The sequence below is a fragment of the Corvus cornix genome, chromosome 4 (assembly GCF_000738735.6).
Source record: "Corvus cornix cornix isolate S_Up_H32 chromosome 4, ASM73873v5, whole genome shotgun sequence".
NCBI lineage: Eukaryota > Metazoa > Chordata > Aves > Passeriformes > Corvidae > Corvus > Corvus cornix.
The window spans coordinates 71219741-71234522 of NC_046334.1; the positions used below are offsets into that span (position 1 = coordinate 71219741).

Below are 14782 nucleotides of genomic sequence, written 5' to 3' on the forward strand. Positions count from 1 at the left end.
CACACCTGTGCGTGTGTGTGCGTGTGAACACGTGTGCATGTGCGTGAGTGTGAGCGCCTATGTGCACACCTGTGCGTGTGCGTGAGTGTGAACACGTGTGCATGTGCGTGAGTGTGAACCCCTATGTGCACACCTGTGCGTGTGCGTGAGTGTGAACACGTGTGTGCATGTGCGTGAGTGTGAACCCCTATGTGCACACCTGTGCGTGTGCGTGAGTGTGAACATGTGTGTGCGTGTGCGTGAGTGCGAACTGGTGCACACACGTGTGACACAGGCGTGTGCTATCACTGGAGATGGGAAAACCTGCTCGGATGGGCTGAGGATAAGTGAGGGCCATGTGGGCAGTGGACAGGGGATAGGTGAGGTGTCACAGGACAGGAAAAAGGAGTGATGTCTTTGCTAGGAGAAAAAAGCAAGTGGAGAACTTGAGGCTGCTTGGCTCAAGTTCATAGTCCAAGAAAACCATGGAATAAATAGCCAGGTGCTCCCAGAGAAAGCAGAGGAAGGAAGGAATCACAGCAAACACCTGTGTATGCACAGCCCCGCACAACTTCATTCTCTGACTGTCTATGTGGATGGGGTAATGCCATCCATATCTCTCTCCCTCCAACTATGCCATGTCCCCAGGCCCCGAAGCCACTCCAGGGGCACTGGGCTGCTCCCAGTACTGTCTCTGCCATGGCTGGCCACTCCAGCCTGCCCCAGCACCCTTCTGCAGGCTCAGGTTTGAGTCCAGCATTCCCAGCAGCAGGTGGGACAGATGCTGGCTGTGAGGCAAAGAACAAGAACGAGCACAGCCAGGTGCTCCCTGCACCTGGATGGCCCAGCCTAGTGGCACTCTGATGGCACTGTGACCCTGCCAGGTCACTGCTGGTCAGTCACTCTCAGGCTTCTTGCTGCTTTGATGGCCCAGGCACCATGACTCAGTTTCCTGACACAACATAAACCTGCAAAGGGAAGAGGGAGAAGCCACAGATCTTGGTTTTCCAGGCCCTGATGCCCATTTCTCCACCCGTGGTTTTGATGAAACAGCTGCAGGTGGAGAGAGCTGCTGGGAGAGACTTGGCAGTGCCTGGCTGCAGGGGTGAACCTCTGCACTCTCTTAGCTCCATCCCTCACACTTGCATGGTAACAAAATTGTGCCGGTGTCCTGGTTTAGGAATGCTATTCCCCAATTTAGTGTTCCCATTGAAACATCCCAGACCACCTGCTCATGCCCTATCCTCCCCCCGAGGCAGGACGGAGAGGAGAGTTGGAGGCACAAAAAGTAAAGGTCACACAGGGTGAGATAAGAGCCATTTACTAGCAACAGCAATAGGATGTAACCACAGCAGTACCAATAACAGAGTGTACAAGACAGGCGAACGATCAGACCGCAAACCCTGGCAAAACAGTGGCGTCAACAAACAGGGACAGTGGTCTGAAAAAGGGCAAAATGATTTGGTGGTGTCAAACACCTCGGCTCGCGTGTAGGCAGGGCCCCGTGATGTGCAGCTGCAGGACAGGGAACTCATGACGTGGCAGCACGTCTGCAAACCACAGCCTGTGGGACGGAGACAACCACGAGCCAGACGAGCGTCAGCAGCTCAGAGCAGGGTGGCACAAGGCAAACAGCCTGACACAGGCAGGCAGGTGAGTCACCTGCAAGGCACATGGACCGGCCTGATGGCACGGACCAGGAGAGGGAACGCACCGTAGGCCTGGCACGAGGGTGTGGCCAGGGCAGGTGCCAGCTCAGTGGTGAACACAAGGGGATAATGACACTCGACCCCTCGGGAACAACTCTGGGGCTGTGGGGTCCCGGGAAGCTTCAAAGGCAGGAGAAGGAAGTGTCCTCGGGCTGCACCGGGAGAAGCCCCGCAGCTGGGGACGCGGGGGAGCCGGGGCTGGCGCGGGCACAGTGCCCGGGAGCGGCGGCGGCTGCAGCGCCGGGGGGCTCCGAGTCTGCGGCTCCGAGCATCGCCTCCCAGGGGCTCCGCACAGATTTCGGGCAGCCCCCGCTCCGCCCCCGCCCCGGCCCCACCCGCGGGGCCGCCCCCTGCGCTGCGGCGAGCGCGTCCCCGCGGGGAGGGCGGGCGGTGGAGCTGCCCCTGCGCGAAGCCCTCCGCGCATCCTCCATCCCCTCCCGCGAACACTCCATCCCCCCGCAGACATTCCACCCCTCTGCGCATCCTTCCATCCCCTCCCGCCAACACTTCATCCCTCCCCGCGCACCCTCCGCCCCCTGCGCACCTTCCATCCCTCCCCGCGCACCCTCCACCCCTGCGCGCCCCCCATCCTTCCGCGCACTCCTTCAACCCCCGCTCCCCCTCCATCCCCCCGAGCACTCGTCCGCCCCTCCGCGCATCTCTCCACGCATTCCTCCGTCCCCCCGCGCACTCCTCCGTCCCTCCGCGCATCACTCCGTCCCCCCTCCGCGCACCCTGCGCCTGCCCCCGCGCCGGCAGGGCCGCTCCTGCGCGGGATGGCGGAGCGGCCGCGCTTCCTCTGCGGCGTGGTGGAAGGTAGGTGCCTTCGGGGCCGCGGCTGGGGCCGGCGCCCGACCCGCTCGGGCATTACAGGGGCTGGTCCCATCCACCCGAAGTGAGCCGGGCCGGGAAGGGCCCCAGGCTGTGGGGGAGGCGGGAGTGGGGCTCTTGCACGGCACCCCATCTCTGCCGGGAGTCTGGAGCAGCACCCCTGGGATGCTCCCAGCTCTCCCCAGAGCCCCGCTGAGCCCCGCAGCCACACCAGCAGAGCTGACCTCCCCAGAGGGGCACAGGGACCCTCTGCTCGGGCTCCAGAGCTCTACACGAGGTTCTCGGCTGCCCTGGACTCAGGGGCAGCTTCCCGGTGTGCCCCACCTGCCCACCCTGCCCATGGGCAGCAGTGCAGGACCCGTGCCCAGAGCTGGCTCTGTGCTTCTCCCTCCCCACATCCCCAGCTTCTTTTGGAGCTGAGCCAGGCCTGGCAAAATCGTGCCCTTCTCCTGGCAGCACAGTAACCCCCTGAGGGCCACTGCCCACTGCCTCACCTGAGAGGAAGCTGGGGCACCATGCAAATAAATGTAAAATAAACAGGAAATGCAGGGGTGGAGAAGCTGACATGAGTCAGACAAGAATCATCGATATAGCAGAGTTGACCTGGGAAAGAGGACAGGGATGCTGCTGGCAAAGCCATTCCAGGAGAACACTGCTGGCAGGGCGTGTGCAGGACTGAGTGTCCTCCTTGCCAGCCCACATCAGTTCACAGCAACATGTGCTGTGAAAGTGTCACTTGCAGGTGCCATACAGGGACTCTGGGGACCTCGCTGTGATCTCGAAATAGCAAATTATTTACCACAGAAGTAACTTTGAAATGTTTGCTGGGATTCTCAAGTGGCCACAAATTTGGCCCCGTGTATGGTGGGGGATGGATAGCAAGGTGACTATAAATTATTTCAAAGTATATGGAATAACCATGTAGGTGTTCAAGCAGGTAGAAGATCTGTCTGCAGAGAGAAGACAGATGGAGAGTGGGTGTTGCTGTGGTGCAACCCACCTCACCACTGCCCAGGGCTGGTGCTGGGGGTTGCAGGGTGGGCTCCTGCCAAAGGGAGCCAAGGGAATGAGGGCAGATGAGCTCTGGGACACTCAGGTGCTTTGGGAAATGCAGGTGCTTTCCTGGGTGACACTGGCCTCGTGCCAGACACCGAGAGCTGATCCCTTCTCCCAGCTTAATGGAGTCAGTGCAGCCTGCGCCTGTGCACCGCCCAGTTTTGGGAATGCCGTCACTTCCCAAGTATCTGCTCCCCTTGGCCTTGGCTGCTGGAAGGTGCAGTGATTGACTCAAAAGTTGCCCGTGATGCAGAGAGAAAGCAGGAAGATGCCTTGATGGCCAATTGCCATCACCGTCCAAGATGTAATGGATTTTCCATGAGACTTCACGTTGCAGCTGCCAGATCTTGCAGAGACTTGAAGTGGCTGAAAGTTCTTCTCTTGCTAAATCTCCCATCTGTGCTGGGACACTGACGGGTTCCCCTTAACCTCTGCTTTGAGGAGCTGTCAAATCTGCATCTCTCCAAACCCATTTATCTGCCTGTCCCCAAGGGAAAGGGCTTGTGTTCCACTGGATATCCTTTCTCCCTGGCCTTGCAGACAACTCTGCACCTCCCAGGGCTTCCTACACACAGAAATATGAAGGGTTCTTCCTTGGAAGTGGTCCCAGTGGCGGAATGGGTGCTGCATGTCCAGCAGAGCATCTCTGCATTCAGGGATAGCACAGACAGAGACTGTTTTAAGGCACTAACAACTACATTTTGCCCTTTTTTCCCCTCCCTTTTACAGGTTTCTATGGGAGACCGTGGTCAATGGATCAGAGAAAACTTCTTTTTCAATGGCAAGTACCCCGAATTTTCCTCTCTGAAGGGGCGGTGGCATCGAAAGGGGCTCATGCTTCTTCAGTGTCCCCCTGTCCCAGCGCTCGGGAAGGATCCGCGCTTGGCCGGGCCGTGGGTGCCGCGGGACAGACGGACGGACGGACGCGGGGCCGCCCCGTGCCAGCAGATGGTGCTGGGGCTCCACTCATCCTGGTGCAGCCCCGTGTGGGTACGCTGGCCGCGTCCCCCGCTGCCACCAGCAGCGAGCGAAGACACCAGGCGGGCAATTCCAGCCTGCCCGGGCTCGCTGGAGCTGGGCTGAACCCTGTGGGAACGAGGGCATCACTCCATCCTGAGCACAGGTGGCTGCTGTGTCCTGAGGCTGCCACCCCTGCCTGGTGTGGGTGGCCCTGCTGTGTCCCCGTGAGTCCCCATGCCTGTCTGTGCGTCACCCCATGTCCCAGTGATGGAAGGATGTGCGCAGGATCCGTCACTGGGATGGGAGTTGATCCATGCAGCTCCTCTCCAAGCAGCGCATGCACAGGCCATCCCTGCACAGGGATGAGCTGCACTGACAGGACCTGCCACCAATGAACTGGGGCTTTGCAGGGCCTCCCGTGGGCAGTGCAGTGGTGACAGTGTGGGCAGTGCCCTGGTGACTGCATGGGCAGTGCAGTGGTGACAGTGTGGGCAGTCACAAGTGTAATTAAGGACCAGAGTGCAGGGACCAGAAATGTGGGTACAGAAAAATGGAAGGAAAACAAGCTGTGATGTTTTAAAGTAACTCAGGAATGAGAAGGTCTAATGGGGGCCTTGTCTGGTGCTGGACTGGGATGTGTTCACATGGTGGCACATGAGAGTGACATGTCCATCGGTGTTTTTCTTATCTGGAAAGAAACAAGACAAGGGACTTTTATCACGAGATACCTGAAGTGCTTCCTACTCTGTTGACCATGGGAAAATGTAAAATAGTTTCTGCTGAGGAGGATAAATAAAACCAAATGAATATATCAGATGGCTTCCATACAGGAGTGCCAAAAGAGGGAGGTGTCTGCCCTCCCGGGGGGCATGTCCTGCTGCTCTCTGACACAAACCTTAGAGCTCAGCTGGCTGAGATTTCTGTCTCCATGTGGCCGTGCAAAGAGCCCGTGTGGAACCTGGGTGACCCCTTGTTCTCCCTGCACAGGCTGCAACGCCAGGGGCTGAACTGCTACATGTACGCGCCCAAGGATGAGCTGAAGCACCGGCTGCTCTGGAGAGAGCCCTACACAGAGCATGAGGCAGGTAGCGGCTCTGCTGGGCCCCACGGGGGGCTGCAAGCATCCCGGGTCCCTGAGAGGGTAGCATGGGCTGTGCCTCAGCTATTTCCATCCTGCCAGGACCCTGCCCATTGCATGGAGGCCCCCAGATCTTGCCAAGCGCAAGAAGATTCCCAGACCGTGCCCATCATATGGAATTGCCTAAGGAACCACCCAGCATGGGGAACTCCCCATCTGGGTCTCTGGCAATGTGATCTCTGGCCCGTACACCCTTGTCAAAAGTCCTCTGTGTCCTGAGGGAGTGGAAATGGTCTTCCTGGAGCCTCTCCCCTCCCAACGACCTCAGCTTCTTCCTTTCAGACTGCTGGGGTTCTCCCTCCATCCCTTGTCTTGCTCCATCCCCTGTCCTGCTCTACCCCATCCCCCTTCACACCTTGTCCCCCTTCACACCTTGTCCCCCTTCACACCTTATCCTGCTCCATCCTTTGTCCCCCTCCATCCCTTGTCCCCCTCCATCCCTTGTCCTCCTCCATCCCGTGCCTCCCAGTTCTCACAGACCCCCTGTGCTCTGTCCCCAGCCCGCATGCAGTCTCTCATCGAAGCTGCCCAAGAGCAGGGTGTGGAGTTTATTTTCGCCATTTCTGCTGGCCAGGACATGGTGTTTTCCAGCGCCGGGGATCGGCTCCTGCTGCAGCAAAAACTCAGGCAGGTACCGTGGGCCATTCCTTCATCCCACTGCTCCCAGGCAAGGGGCACATGTGTGGTTCCTGTGCCCACCCCATGGGCTGGTGTGGGGGTGTAAACCTCTCCTGCTGCTGCACAGAGGGAGCAGCTCTCGGGTGCCCGGTGGCCAATGTGCTGTCCCTGTCATGGTGACAGAGAGCTGAAGGCTCCATGGATGCCTGACGGGGGCAGGAGATGGACCAGCCAAGCCCCAGAACTTGCTGAGCAGCACTGAGGCCTGGCACAGGCTGGAGCTGAGCCCTGGGTCCCCAGGGAGGGCAAAGAGCCACTGGCATGGTGGGGTTGCTCCATGGGCAGCTGCTACTCCCATGGCACAGCCCAGGCAGGAACTGCCCCATCTGTGCTGTGCCCAGATGCCTCTCTCCAGCCCCTTGGGGCTCTCTGGTGCCCAGGGATCCCAGCAGCCCCTCTGTGCCCACAGGTGGCTGCCATGGGGTGCTGCTCCTTCGCGCTGCTCTTTGACGACATCGACCCCTGCATGTGCCAAGCTGACAGAGATGTCTTCCCCTCCCTGGCACAGGCTCAGGCCTCTGTGGCCAACGAGGTCTACCAGGAGCTGGGCCAACCCTCCATCTTCCTCTTCTGTCCTACAGGTACTGCCCGCAGCGCTGCAATCCCAGCCCCCCAAACCAGGGAGTCCCCTCACACTGGGATGCCCTTTGGCTGCACCCAGCCCCTGTCCCTGCTGAGAGCTGAGTGCCCTGGCCGCCCCCACAGCTCTCCCTGGACTCCTCACGCTCCTGGGGGAGCTATGGACATTTTGGGACTAAGACAGGACCAGGCTGCAGCAGGGCCCCAGCCCCTGTCCATGATCCCGGCAGCCTTTCCTCTCCTGTTCCCCCAGCCCTCAGGGGATGCTCTGTGCTCTCTCCCAGAATACTGCAGCTCGCTCTGCTCTCCCAGCCCCAGCCAGTCCTGCTACCTGCAGACCATTGGCCAAGAGCTGCTCCCAGGGATCAGTGTCATCTGGACAGGTGAGCACCAGGACCAGCTCTGGGTGCGTGGCCACGTGCAGTGTCTGCAAACCCTGTGGCCACGGGCTGTCCTGGGAGAGCCACCAGCAAGTGACCCCACTGTGGTGCCTCATATTGGGGTGTGCAGCCCCAGCCAGGCAGGAGTTTGAGCTGAGGGTCTGCTCTCCTGGCTTGGGAGTGTGGGTGGGGAGACCCAACCCACATCTCTGCCCGTGTCCCTGCTGTGTGTCCGATGGACCCTGTGCCCCACGTGTGTTCCCGCCCTGATGCTGCAGGCCCAAAGGTGGTGTCACAGGAGCTCTCAGCAGTGCTGCTGGAGGAGGTGGAGGCTGTCCTGAGGCGCTGTCCCGTCATCTGGGACAACCTCTACGCCAACGACTATGACTGCAGACGTGTCTTCCTGGGCCCTTACATGGGGCGTGCTCCTGGCCTCATGTCCAGGCTCCACGGGCTGCTCCTCAACCCCAACTGTGAGCTCCAGGCCAACTTCGTCCCCATACACACACTGGGCACCTGGTTTCGGAGCGAGCTGGGGAGCTGTGCCCACCCTGACCACGCAGGTACCTGGCCCCAGTGCCCATTGCTGCCCATCCTTGCCCAGCCCTGAAGCTTTCCTGCATGGAACCAGGGCTGCCCAGGCTGACGAGCTGCAGTTCCTTAGGAATGGAGGCAGTGGCAGCCCTGGGGGACAGCCAAGGTGCTCAGGATAGGAGCTACAGCCCCCAGGAAGCCTTGGAGCTGGCGCTGTGTGACTGGGTGGCCGAGATAAACCAGCAGGCCTTGGAGCCAGGTAGGCAATGGATCTGTACATGCAGCATCCCTCAATCCCTGGAGCGCTGGATTGGCTCTGCCAGGAGCTTGGTGGGCACGGGGTGAGGGAGCCCCAGCCTTGCCCATCTGGAGGGTCTCTGGGGCTGGTGTGGCAGCAGGGCCGTTCATGCCGTGGTGGGCAGGTGTGAGTGTCCACCCTGCCGTGCTGCCCCATGGGTGCTCCTGCCATGGCCACAACCTGGAGAGGGTTTTCTTGGCTGGCAGCACTGAAGCCTGCACCAGCTCTGGAAGAGGGGGTCAGCCAGGGGTGAGCTTGGTGTTTTGCAGTGTTTGCCTCTGCAAAGCCACAGCCTCACCAGCTCCAGGGGCCTGAACTCGAGCCCAGGGTTCTGGCAACTCATCTCCTGCCAGCTCGGGGATGGAGCTCCCCAGCACAGTCCTGCTCCATGGGCAGAAGTTTCCATGCAGCTGCCAAAGGGGCTTCCCTCTTGTTCCATTCTGCCAGGAGGAAGGACCCCAGGACACCCCAGTGTCAGCCTCAAGGGAGGACCAAGGCTGCAGCCTGGCACAGAGCGAGGACAGGAGGTCACTCCCGACCCTCAGCCCCACGACTCTGCTCCCGGTGGGGCAGATGAGCACAGCCCCAAGCCCTGTGGAGTGGCACCAGAGGAGGGGTGCAAGGAGGTGACCTCGGAGCCTGAGAAGGACAGCGGGAGCAGGACACCCACTGGCGGTCAGCAGGGCCCTACAAGGGCTGGGGACCAGCTCGCCACGGAGAGTGGGGAGAGCTGTGAGCCCTCCTCTGCTCTGCCCAGTGTGGCTGGGAGTGCCCAGTCTGCAGGAATCCCAATGGCCACTGAGACCCCCCCCAGTCCAGGCCCCACCACGAGCTCCAGCAACGGGGCCACCACCAGTCAGAACATTTCCTCGCCCACCAGTGATGCCAGGACAGGGAGTGCCAGCCCCGTCCAGTCTCTGAGCAGCACCCAGCCTGAGGCCATCAGGACTGATGTGCCCCAGACACCCCCAGGGCCTGAGGTTGGTGACAGCCCTGCCCTCCCAGCCCCACTGACTGATGAGGTTGGTGCTAGCCCTGGTCCCATGGCACCAGTGACCCCAGAGGAGGCTGGGTCTGGCCCCATGGCACCACTGACCCCAGAGGAGGCCAGGACCAGCCCCACATCACAGATGACCCCAGAGAAGGCCAGGACCAGCCCCATGGCACCAGTGACCCCAGAGGAGGCCAGGACCAGCCCCATGGCACCACTGACACCAGAGGAGGCTGGATCCAGCCCCATGGCACCAGTGAGTCCAGAGGAGGCTGGGTCTGGCCCTGTGACCCCCAAGGAGACCAGGACCAGCCCCACATCACAAGTGACCCCAGAGAAGGCCAGGATCAGCCCCGTGGCATTGGTGACCCCAGAGGAGGCTGGGTCTGGCCCCACGGCACTGATGACCCCAAAGGAGGCCAGATCCAGCCCCACAGCACCACTGACCCCAGAGGAAGCCGTGTCCAGCCCTACAGCACCACTGACCCTGGAGGAGGTGCGGATGCTGGTGGAGCTTTTCTACCTGCCCTACCACCATGGAGCTCTGGCACAGGATCTCCTGGAGCACTTTCGGTGGCTGCGGGCAAACAGCCTCAGCGTGGGGGTCCCGGCCACGGCACCCGATGCCTGCGGGGTAAGGCTGGTCCTGGTGCTGCTGCAGCAGGGTGGCTGCCATGGCGTGTGTCCCTAGGTGGCTCACACCTGGTGTGTCTCCAGGGCACGCAGTGGCGAGGCCGGGCTCAGTCCTTCCAGCTGCTCTGCGCGCGAACGTGCCGCCTGCACAGCCGCTTCGTCAGCACCGCCGGCCGGGCGCTGCTCTACGACCTGCACCCCTACCTCTGGGACATCCGCAACATGCTGCTGGCCGCCAGTGCCTTTGTCCTCTGGCTGGGTACGTGGCTGATGCCAGCCCTGCCAGCCCCTGCCAGTCCCCGTCACACCTATCCAAACCCAGCTGAGTCGGAGTGCAGGACTCTGTGGCACTGGGGCACATCCAGGGCACCCTGATGCTTGTTCTCTGGGGATCCACTGCTTCCCCACTAAGGAGGTGAAGGTTTCTGGGACCCACCCCAGAGATCTGGGGTTCCAGTGTCCAGCTGGGGGTGCCAGGGTCCCTTCTGGGAGTGCACCTCCCCTTGACCCCTTTTCTGTGGCTGATTTGTGTCCTGTGCTCACCCCTTCACCTCTTTGCAGATGGTCACCTGCTCTGTGACCCCGACCCCAAGGGCACCTGGGGGAACTGCTTTGGCTGTAAGTATGGACACTGCCCTAGCTCACCCCTTACCAGCCCCAGCCCTACAGCAGCAGCCAGCACTTGCCATCAGGCTGCCCTTCCCCACACTCTGCCTGCCGAGCCGAGCAGGAATGGCCCTGGGAATGACACAGTGGGGCAGGATGAGGCACTGCTGCCAGGGACAGGGCAGTCATTGGAGTAGATCTTCACCATATCTCACAGTCATTTCTAGGATATGGTTCCTCAGCCCTTTTATCCCAAAGACCCCAGAGCCTGTGTGGAAGAAGGGTTCTGGGAGCAGTAATGCCCTTGGTGAGAGGTGGAGCTGTTTTTTCAATGCCTGTGCATCGCTTTGCACAGTTTTCCTCTGGTTTAGGGCTCCCTGGTTGCTTTGTGGGCCTTGTGACCTCTTAAAAACCAAGAACTGTTACCAGGTGATGACCTGAGCAGGTCTCCAGTGTGAGAGGGAGCCGTGTACCTTGAGCCCCTTCCTCGGGGACGCAGCCATGCAGGGCACGTTCCCACTGTCTCAGGCTGCACAGCTGGGGAACACATCCTTGGAGCTGTGACAGCAGGGATCTGCCTGGCAGAGGCTGACCTCCCTTTGCCTAGCAGGTTTTTGTTCACCTCATGTGTGTCTGTGTCCTGCTGCTTCCAGGGTGCCAGAGTATCACTGCCCCGATCCTGCTGGGGAGGGACGCCGAGCCCTGGGCGCGTCGTGGGGGCCTCTTTGGAGAGCTGCAGGTGAGGGTGTCTCCCTCCCTGTGGGGGCTGAAGGAACCATTGGGAAGCCAATATCCCAACTCTGCTGTTGAGCTGCTGCAAGCTTGGGAAGGCAGAGCAGCCCCAGGCCTCTGCACCTGGGCTGTGATTCCTGGGATTTCGGGAGTCTCAGAGCCACCCTCCTGCTGCCTCCAGGATGCCAGGACCAACTGATGGACTGTATCTCTTCCAGGCACTGCTGCCCGTGGGGAACAGCTGTGACCTCTTCTACCATCCACCCCCGCTCTTCCCATCCAGCCAGCTGTACCTCCTGCGCCCGCTGCTGCCCCTGGACAAGGTGGGAGCCGTGGCATGGAGGGGTGTCCTGCCAGAGCCTTTGCATGGCTTGTGCTGCCCTTAAAATGATGAGTTATGGGTTCATCTGCTGCTGACCCCAGGCTGAGCTCCCAGTGTGGGGTGACACAGGTGGGGAGGGACCTCGGGTCCAGCTCTGCTCAGAGCCAGCTGGCCTGGGGCAGCTCTCGGGGCTGTGGTCAGCATGTCGGACCATGGGCTGGAGAATGTGCTGTGACCTCAGCAAACCCACCTCTCTGTGACAGGGGCCTGGCCAGACCTCACTCCCTCACCCTGTTCCTCTCCAGCTCAAGGAAAGGCTAACACCACAAATCCAGGCACCACAGACACGAGTGCAGCTCATCTGTTCAGGCTGAACCTTGACAACAACAAAGTCTGTGTCCAGTGAAACTCTGAGAGGAAAATCCAGCTGAGCCCATCGGTCTGTTGCAGGAACAGGCACAGCAGGGCACGGTCCTGCCCCTGTTGTTGGGTTATCAGGGCAGCCTCCCCTTTCAGGAGCAAGGCTTTTATCAGAATGTTTGCAGCAGCAAACTCAACTGTGACCAAGACAGGACATTTGGGGATGTCCTGCTGTGCTCAGGCTCTCTGGAGACCTGAGTTTCAGTGTTGTTTTTGGTGCCATTCTGGCTGCTCTGAGCATGCTCCGGCCTGGGGCCGTCTCTGCAGCGGCTGCTCTCAGGATGCCTGACCGGAATGGCAATTTCTGGTTTGAAGGCTGGCTGTGCTGTGGTGATGAGCCCGAGGCCAGCAGAAGGTGGTGGCTGGCATTGTGGCACGGCAGGCACAGACAGGGCTGACATGGGTCCGGGTCTTCCAGGGAGAGCTTTACCGCATGTGCCGGGAGAGTTTGGACTGTGATCCCAAAGTGGCAGAGATCCTCATGACCCACCCGGATCTCCTCGGTGACAGGTGAGATGTAGCCCTTTGGACTGTGCTGACCCTGGACACGTGCTGGGTGATGCAGGGCTGGGGAGTGAGGCAATGGCCTCTCGGCATTCTTTTGGGGACCAGCTTTGCCCCATGGCTGGCAATGGCCTCACTGAGGGGGGCAGGGAGGGACACCCCCATGCTGATGTCCAGCAGGGTCACGGCAGCCACTGTTACAGATGTCCAGCCTGGATGCTGGAGGCTGCAATGGCTCCCGTTGGCTGAGGGTTTCTAGCAGGGATCTCAAAGGGGTGGTCAGTGGGTGCTGGGTGCTGTCCAGCTGGGGCATGAAGGACGAAGCTGCTCTGAGGTTTCCCAGGGGCTCCAGGCTCAGCTGAGCCATGCTCCTGCTCTGCCTGGCAGACTCCTGGGCAGCTTCCTCAGCCTGAGCCCCGAGTACACCTTTGTGCTGGAGGATGAGGGTGGCCCGTGTGGCTATGCAGCCGGAGCGCTCCACGCCGAGGGCTTCCTGCAGCAGCGAGACAGCAGCTGGCTGCCGGCCATACGGCACAAGTACCCCCCAGACCTGGGCGCAGGTGGCCCAGCTCTGGGACAGGTGAGGGGACACCTGGAGCAGAGGGGAGCGTGGATGGGAGAGGTGGAGGGGGTTCCCTCACTTGTGCTTGTCTCCTGCAGGATGCCCTGGAGGAAGCAGTGCTCTTCTTCCATGCAGAGCCACTGGCTGTGCCCCAGCCCGTGCTGAGACGTTTCCCCTCCCTGGTACAGCTGGGCACGGCCCCCCGCGTGCTGGACGTGGGGGCCAGTCGCAGCCTGGCCCTCTGCCTGCTGAGCGCACTCAGGGCCAACGGTGAGCATGACCTCCGAGTGCTGGCCCTTCATCCAGCACAACCCCATCCCAACTGCTCCCTCACCCACCAGAGCTGGGAGCTGGCCCCTCTCTGGTGGAGAGCAGCCCCAGCTCCCAGGCACAGTCCCCTCCCTTTGCACTGGGGGAAATGACTGGGACATGTCTCAGGGCATCACAGGGGCACTCTGTGCCAAAGGGGCAGTGGAGAGACCAATCCCCTTACGGAGGGGATCCCTGTCACTGTGCCCCGTCCCAGCACTGGGGTTCTGGTGCCCTGACCTCTCACCTCCCTTCCAGGGTCACGGGGAGTGTTCTGCCAGGTCAGTGACACCGACCGGCAGCAGCTGAGCTTCTACAGCAAACTGGGCTTTGTCGCCCTGCCGGTGGCCTGGGGCAGCTCTCCCGGCACTCAGCTCCTGGGACGTCTCCTCTGATGGGGCACAGGGAGCCAGTGCCCCAGGACAGGCTGGTTCCCCAGGCCAGGCTGACCACCCATCCCGCACAGCGTCGGCCTGAGCAAGCGGGAACAGAGGGGCACCTCGAGCAGACCAGGTACAAGTGAGAGGGGACACGGCCTGGGGGTGAGCAGGATGTCACTGGGATGTGTGCAGGGCTGTGAGGTACCTGGGTAGCAGAGAGCTATTTCTGCCACTCAGGGGATTGGGCCACCTCTGTGCCACCCCAACTGGTCCTGTTTGCTGGGTACCCTCCACCTTTGCTGGGGAGCCAGGCTGTCTGCAGGCCCCCAGGCCTGCGGGAGCCCATGGGCAGTGTCTGGGTTGGTGGTCCCGGAGCACAGCACGGTGCCTTAGTGCTACAGGAGTGTCCCTGTCACGCAGGCTGGGCTGCCCAGCTCTCTCCATCCCCTGTGTGGCCTGAGGCTGATGCTGGGGCTGGCTCTCAGCACCGAGGACCTGCTTGTCTGTAATGGATTGATCTGGTATGGGATGCGGTGAGGCAGCCTCTATTTTTGTGCCTGGGGGCTGAGGGAAGCGCTGTCCTTGGCAATAAAGCGTTTGCTGGGCTCTCACCATGGCTCGTCTCTTGGGGGAAAGTGTTGGGGTGCCAGCACGTCCCTCTCACACCCTCATGCCCTCTCACACATCCCACACCGGCTGTTGCTACAGTCAGTCTTGTGTCACCTCAAACAAAGCAGCTCCCCACACACCCACTTCCCCAGCTGCTCCCCGGCTTCCCCCTGCTCTGCACTCCGGGAAGGTGCTCCAGCCTCTGGCAGTGTGAGCTCACGGCCCCAGCCCTGTAGGGCTTTCCTGCGGGATGGGACCCCCGGGCTTGGGCCTCCCCTATGGGTCTGGGCGCCGCAGCCAGCCCAGGACAGGCAGGATGCAAGGAGGGGGCATCTGTCCAGCCACCCAACTGCAACCCCTGGAAAAGGGCTGCCAAAGACAAACCATTCCTGGCTGTTTCCCTCCCTTGCCCTTCGGAGCTGGCTGCCCCGGCCCGGGGTGAGCAGAGGGCTGGCTGGGGTCGGGGTGGCCAAACCCCGGGAGTGGGGGCTCAGCTGGAAGCTCCTCGCGGCCCCAGGAGCGGCCGGGCAGCTCCCGCGGCTCCGTCCCGGGGGGCCGGGGCCGGCCCTGGA

At 61.3% G+C, this 14782-nt stretch overlaps 1 protein-coding gene across 5 annotated transcripts; it reads left to right on the plus strand.

Moving 5' to 3' along the window:
* Positions 1 to 1572: 1572 nt before the first annotated feature.
* On the plus strand, positions 1573 to 14212 carry LOC104690840 (protein O-GlcNAcase-like). 5 transcript variants are annotated; one of them, XM_010402127.4, is made up of 17 exons: positions 1573 to 1632; positions 4305 to 4356; positions 5523 to 5620; positions 6174 to 6304; positions 6761 to 6932; positions 7215 to 7313; positions 7589 to 7873; positions 7975 to 8103; positions 8590 to 9767; positions 9851 to 10025; positions 10328 to 10384; positions 11026 to 11111; positions 11323 to 11427; positions 12265 to 12356; positions 12738 to 12930; positions 13011 to 13182; positions 13480 to 14212. In XM_010402127.4, the coding sequence occupies exons 2-17, from the start codon at positions 4328 to 4330 to the stop codon at positions 13614 to 13616; spliced, it is 3138 nt and encodes a 1045-aa protein (XP_010400429.3). In that variant the 5' UTR covers positions 1573 to 1632; positions 4305 to 4327; the 3' UTR covers positions 13617 to 14212. The 5 variants fall into 5 exon arrangements, with proteins under 5 accessions (XP_010400429.3, XP_039407454.1, XP_039407453.1 ...); XM_039551519.1 differs by lacking the exon at positions 1573 to 1632 and adding an exon at positions 2071 to 2504; XM_019287399.3 differs by lacking the exons at positions 1573 to 1632; positions 4305 to 4356 and having other exon boundaries at positions 5533 to 5616.
* The last annotated feature ends 570 nt before the right edge of the window (positions 14213 to 14782 follow it).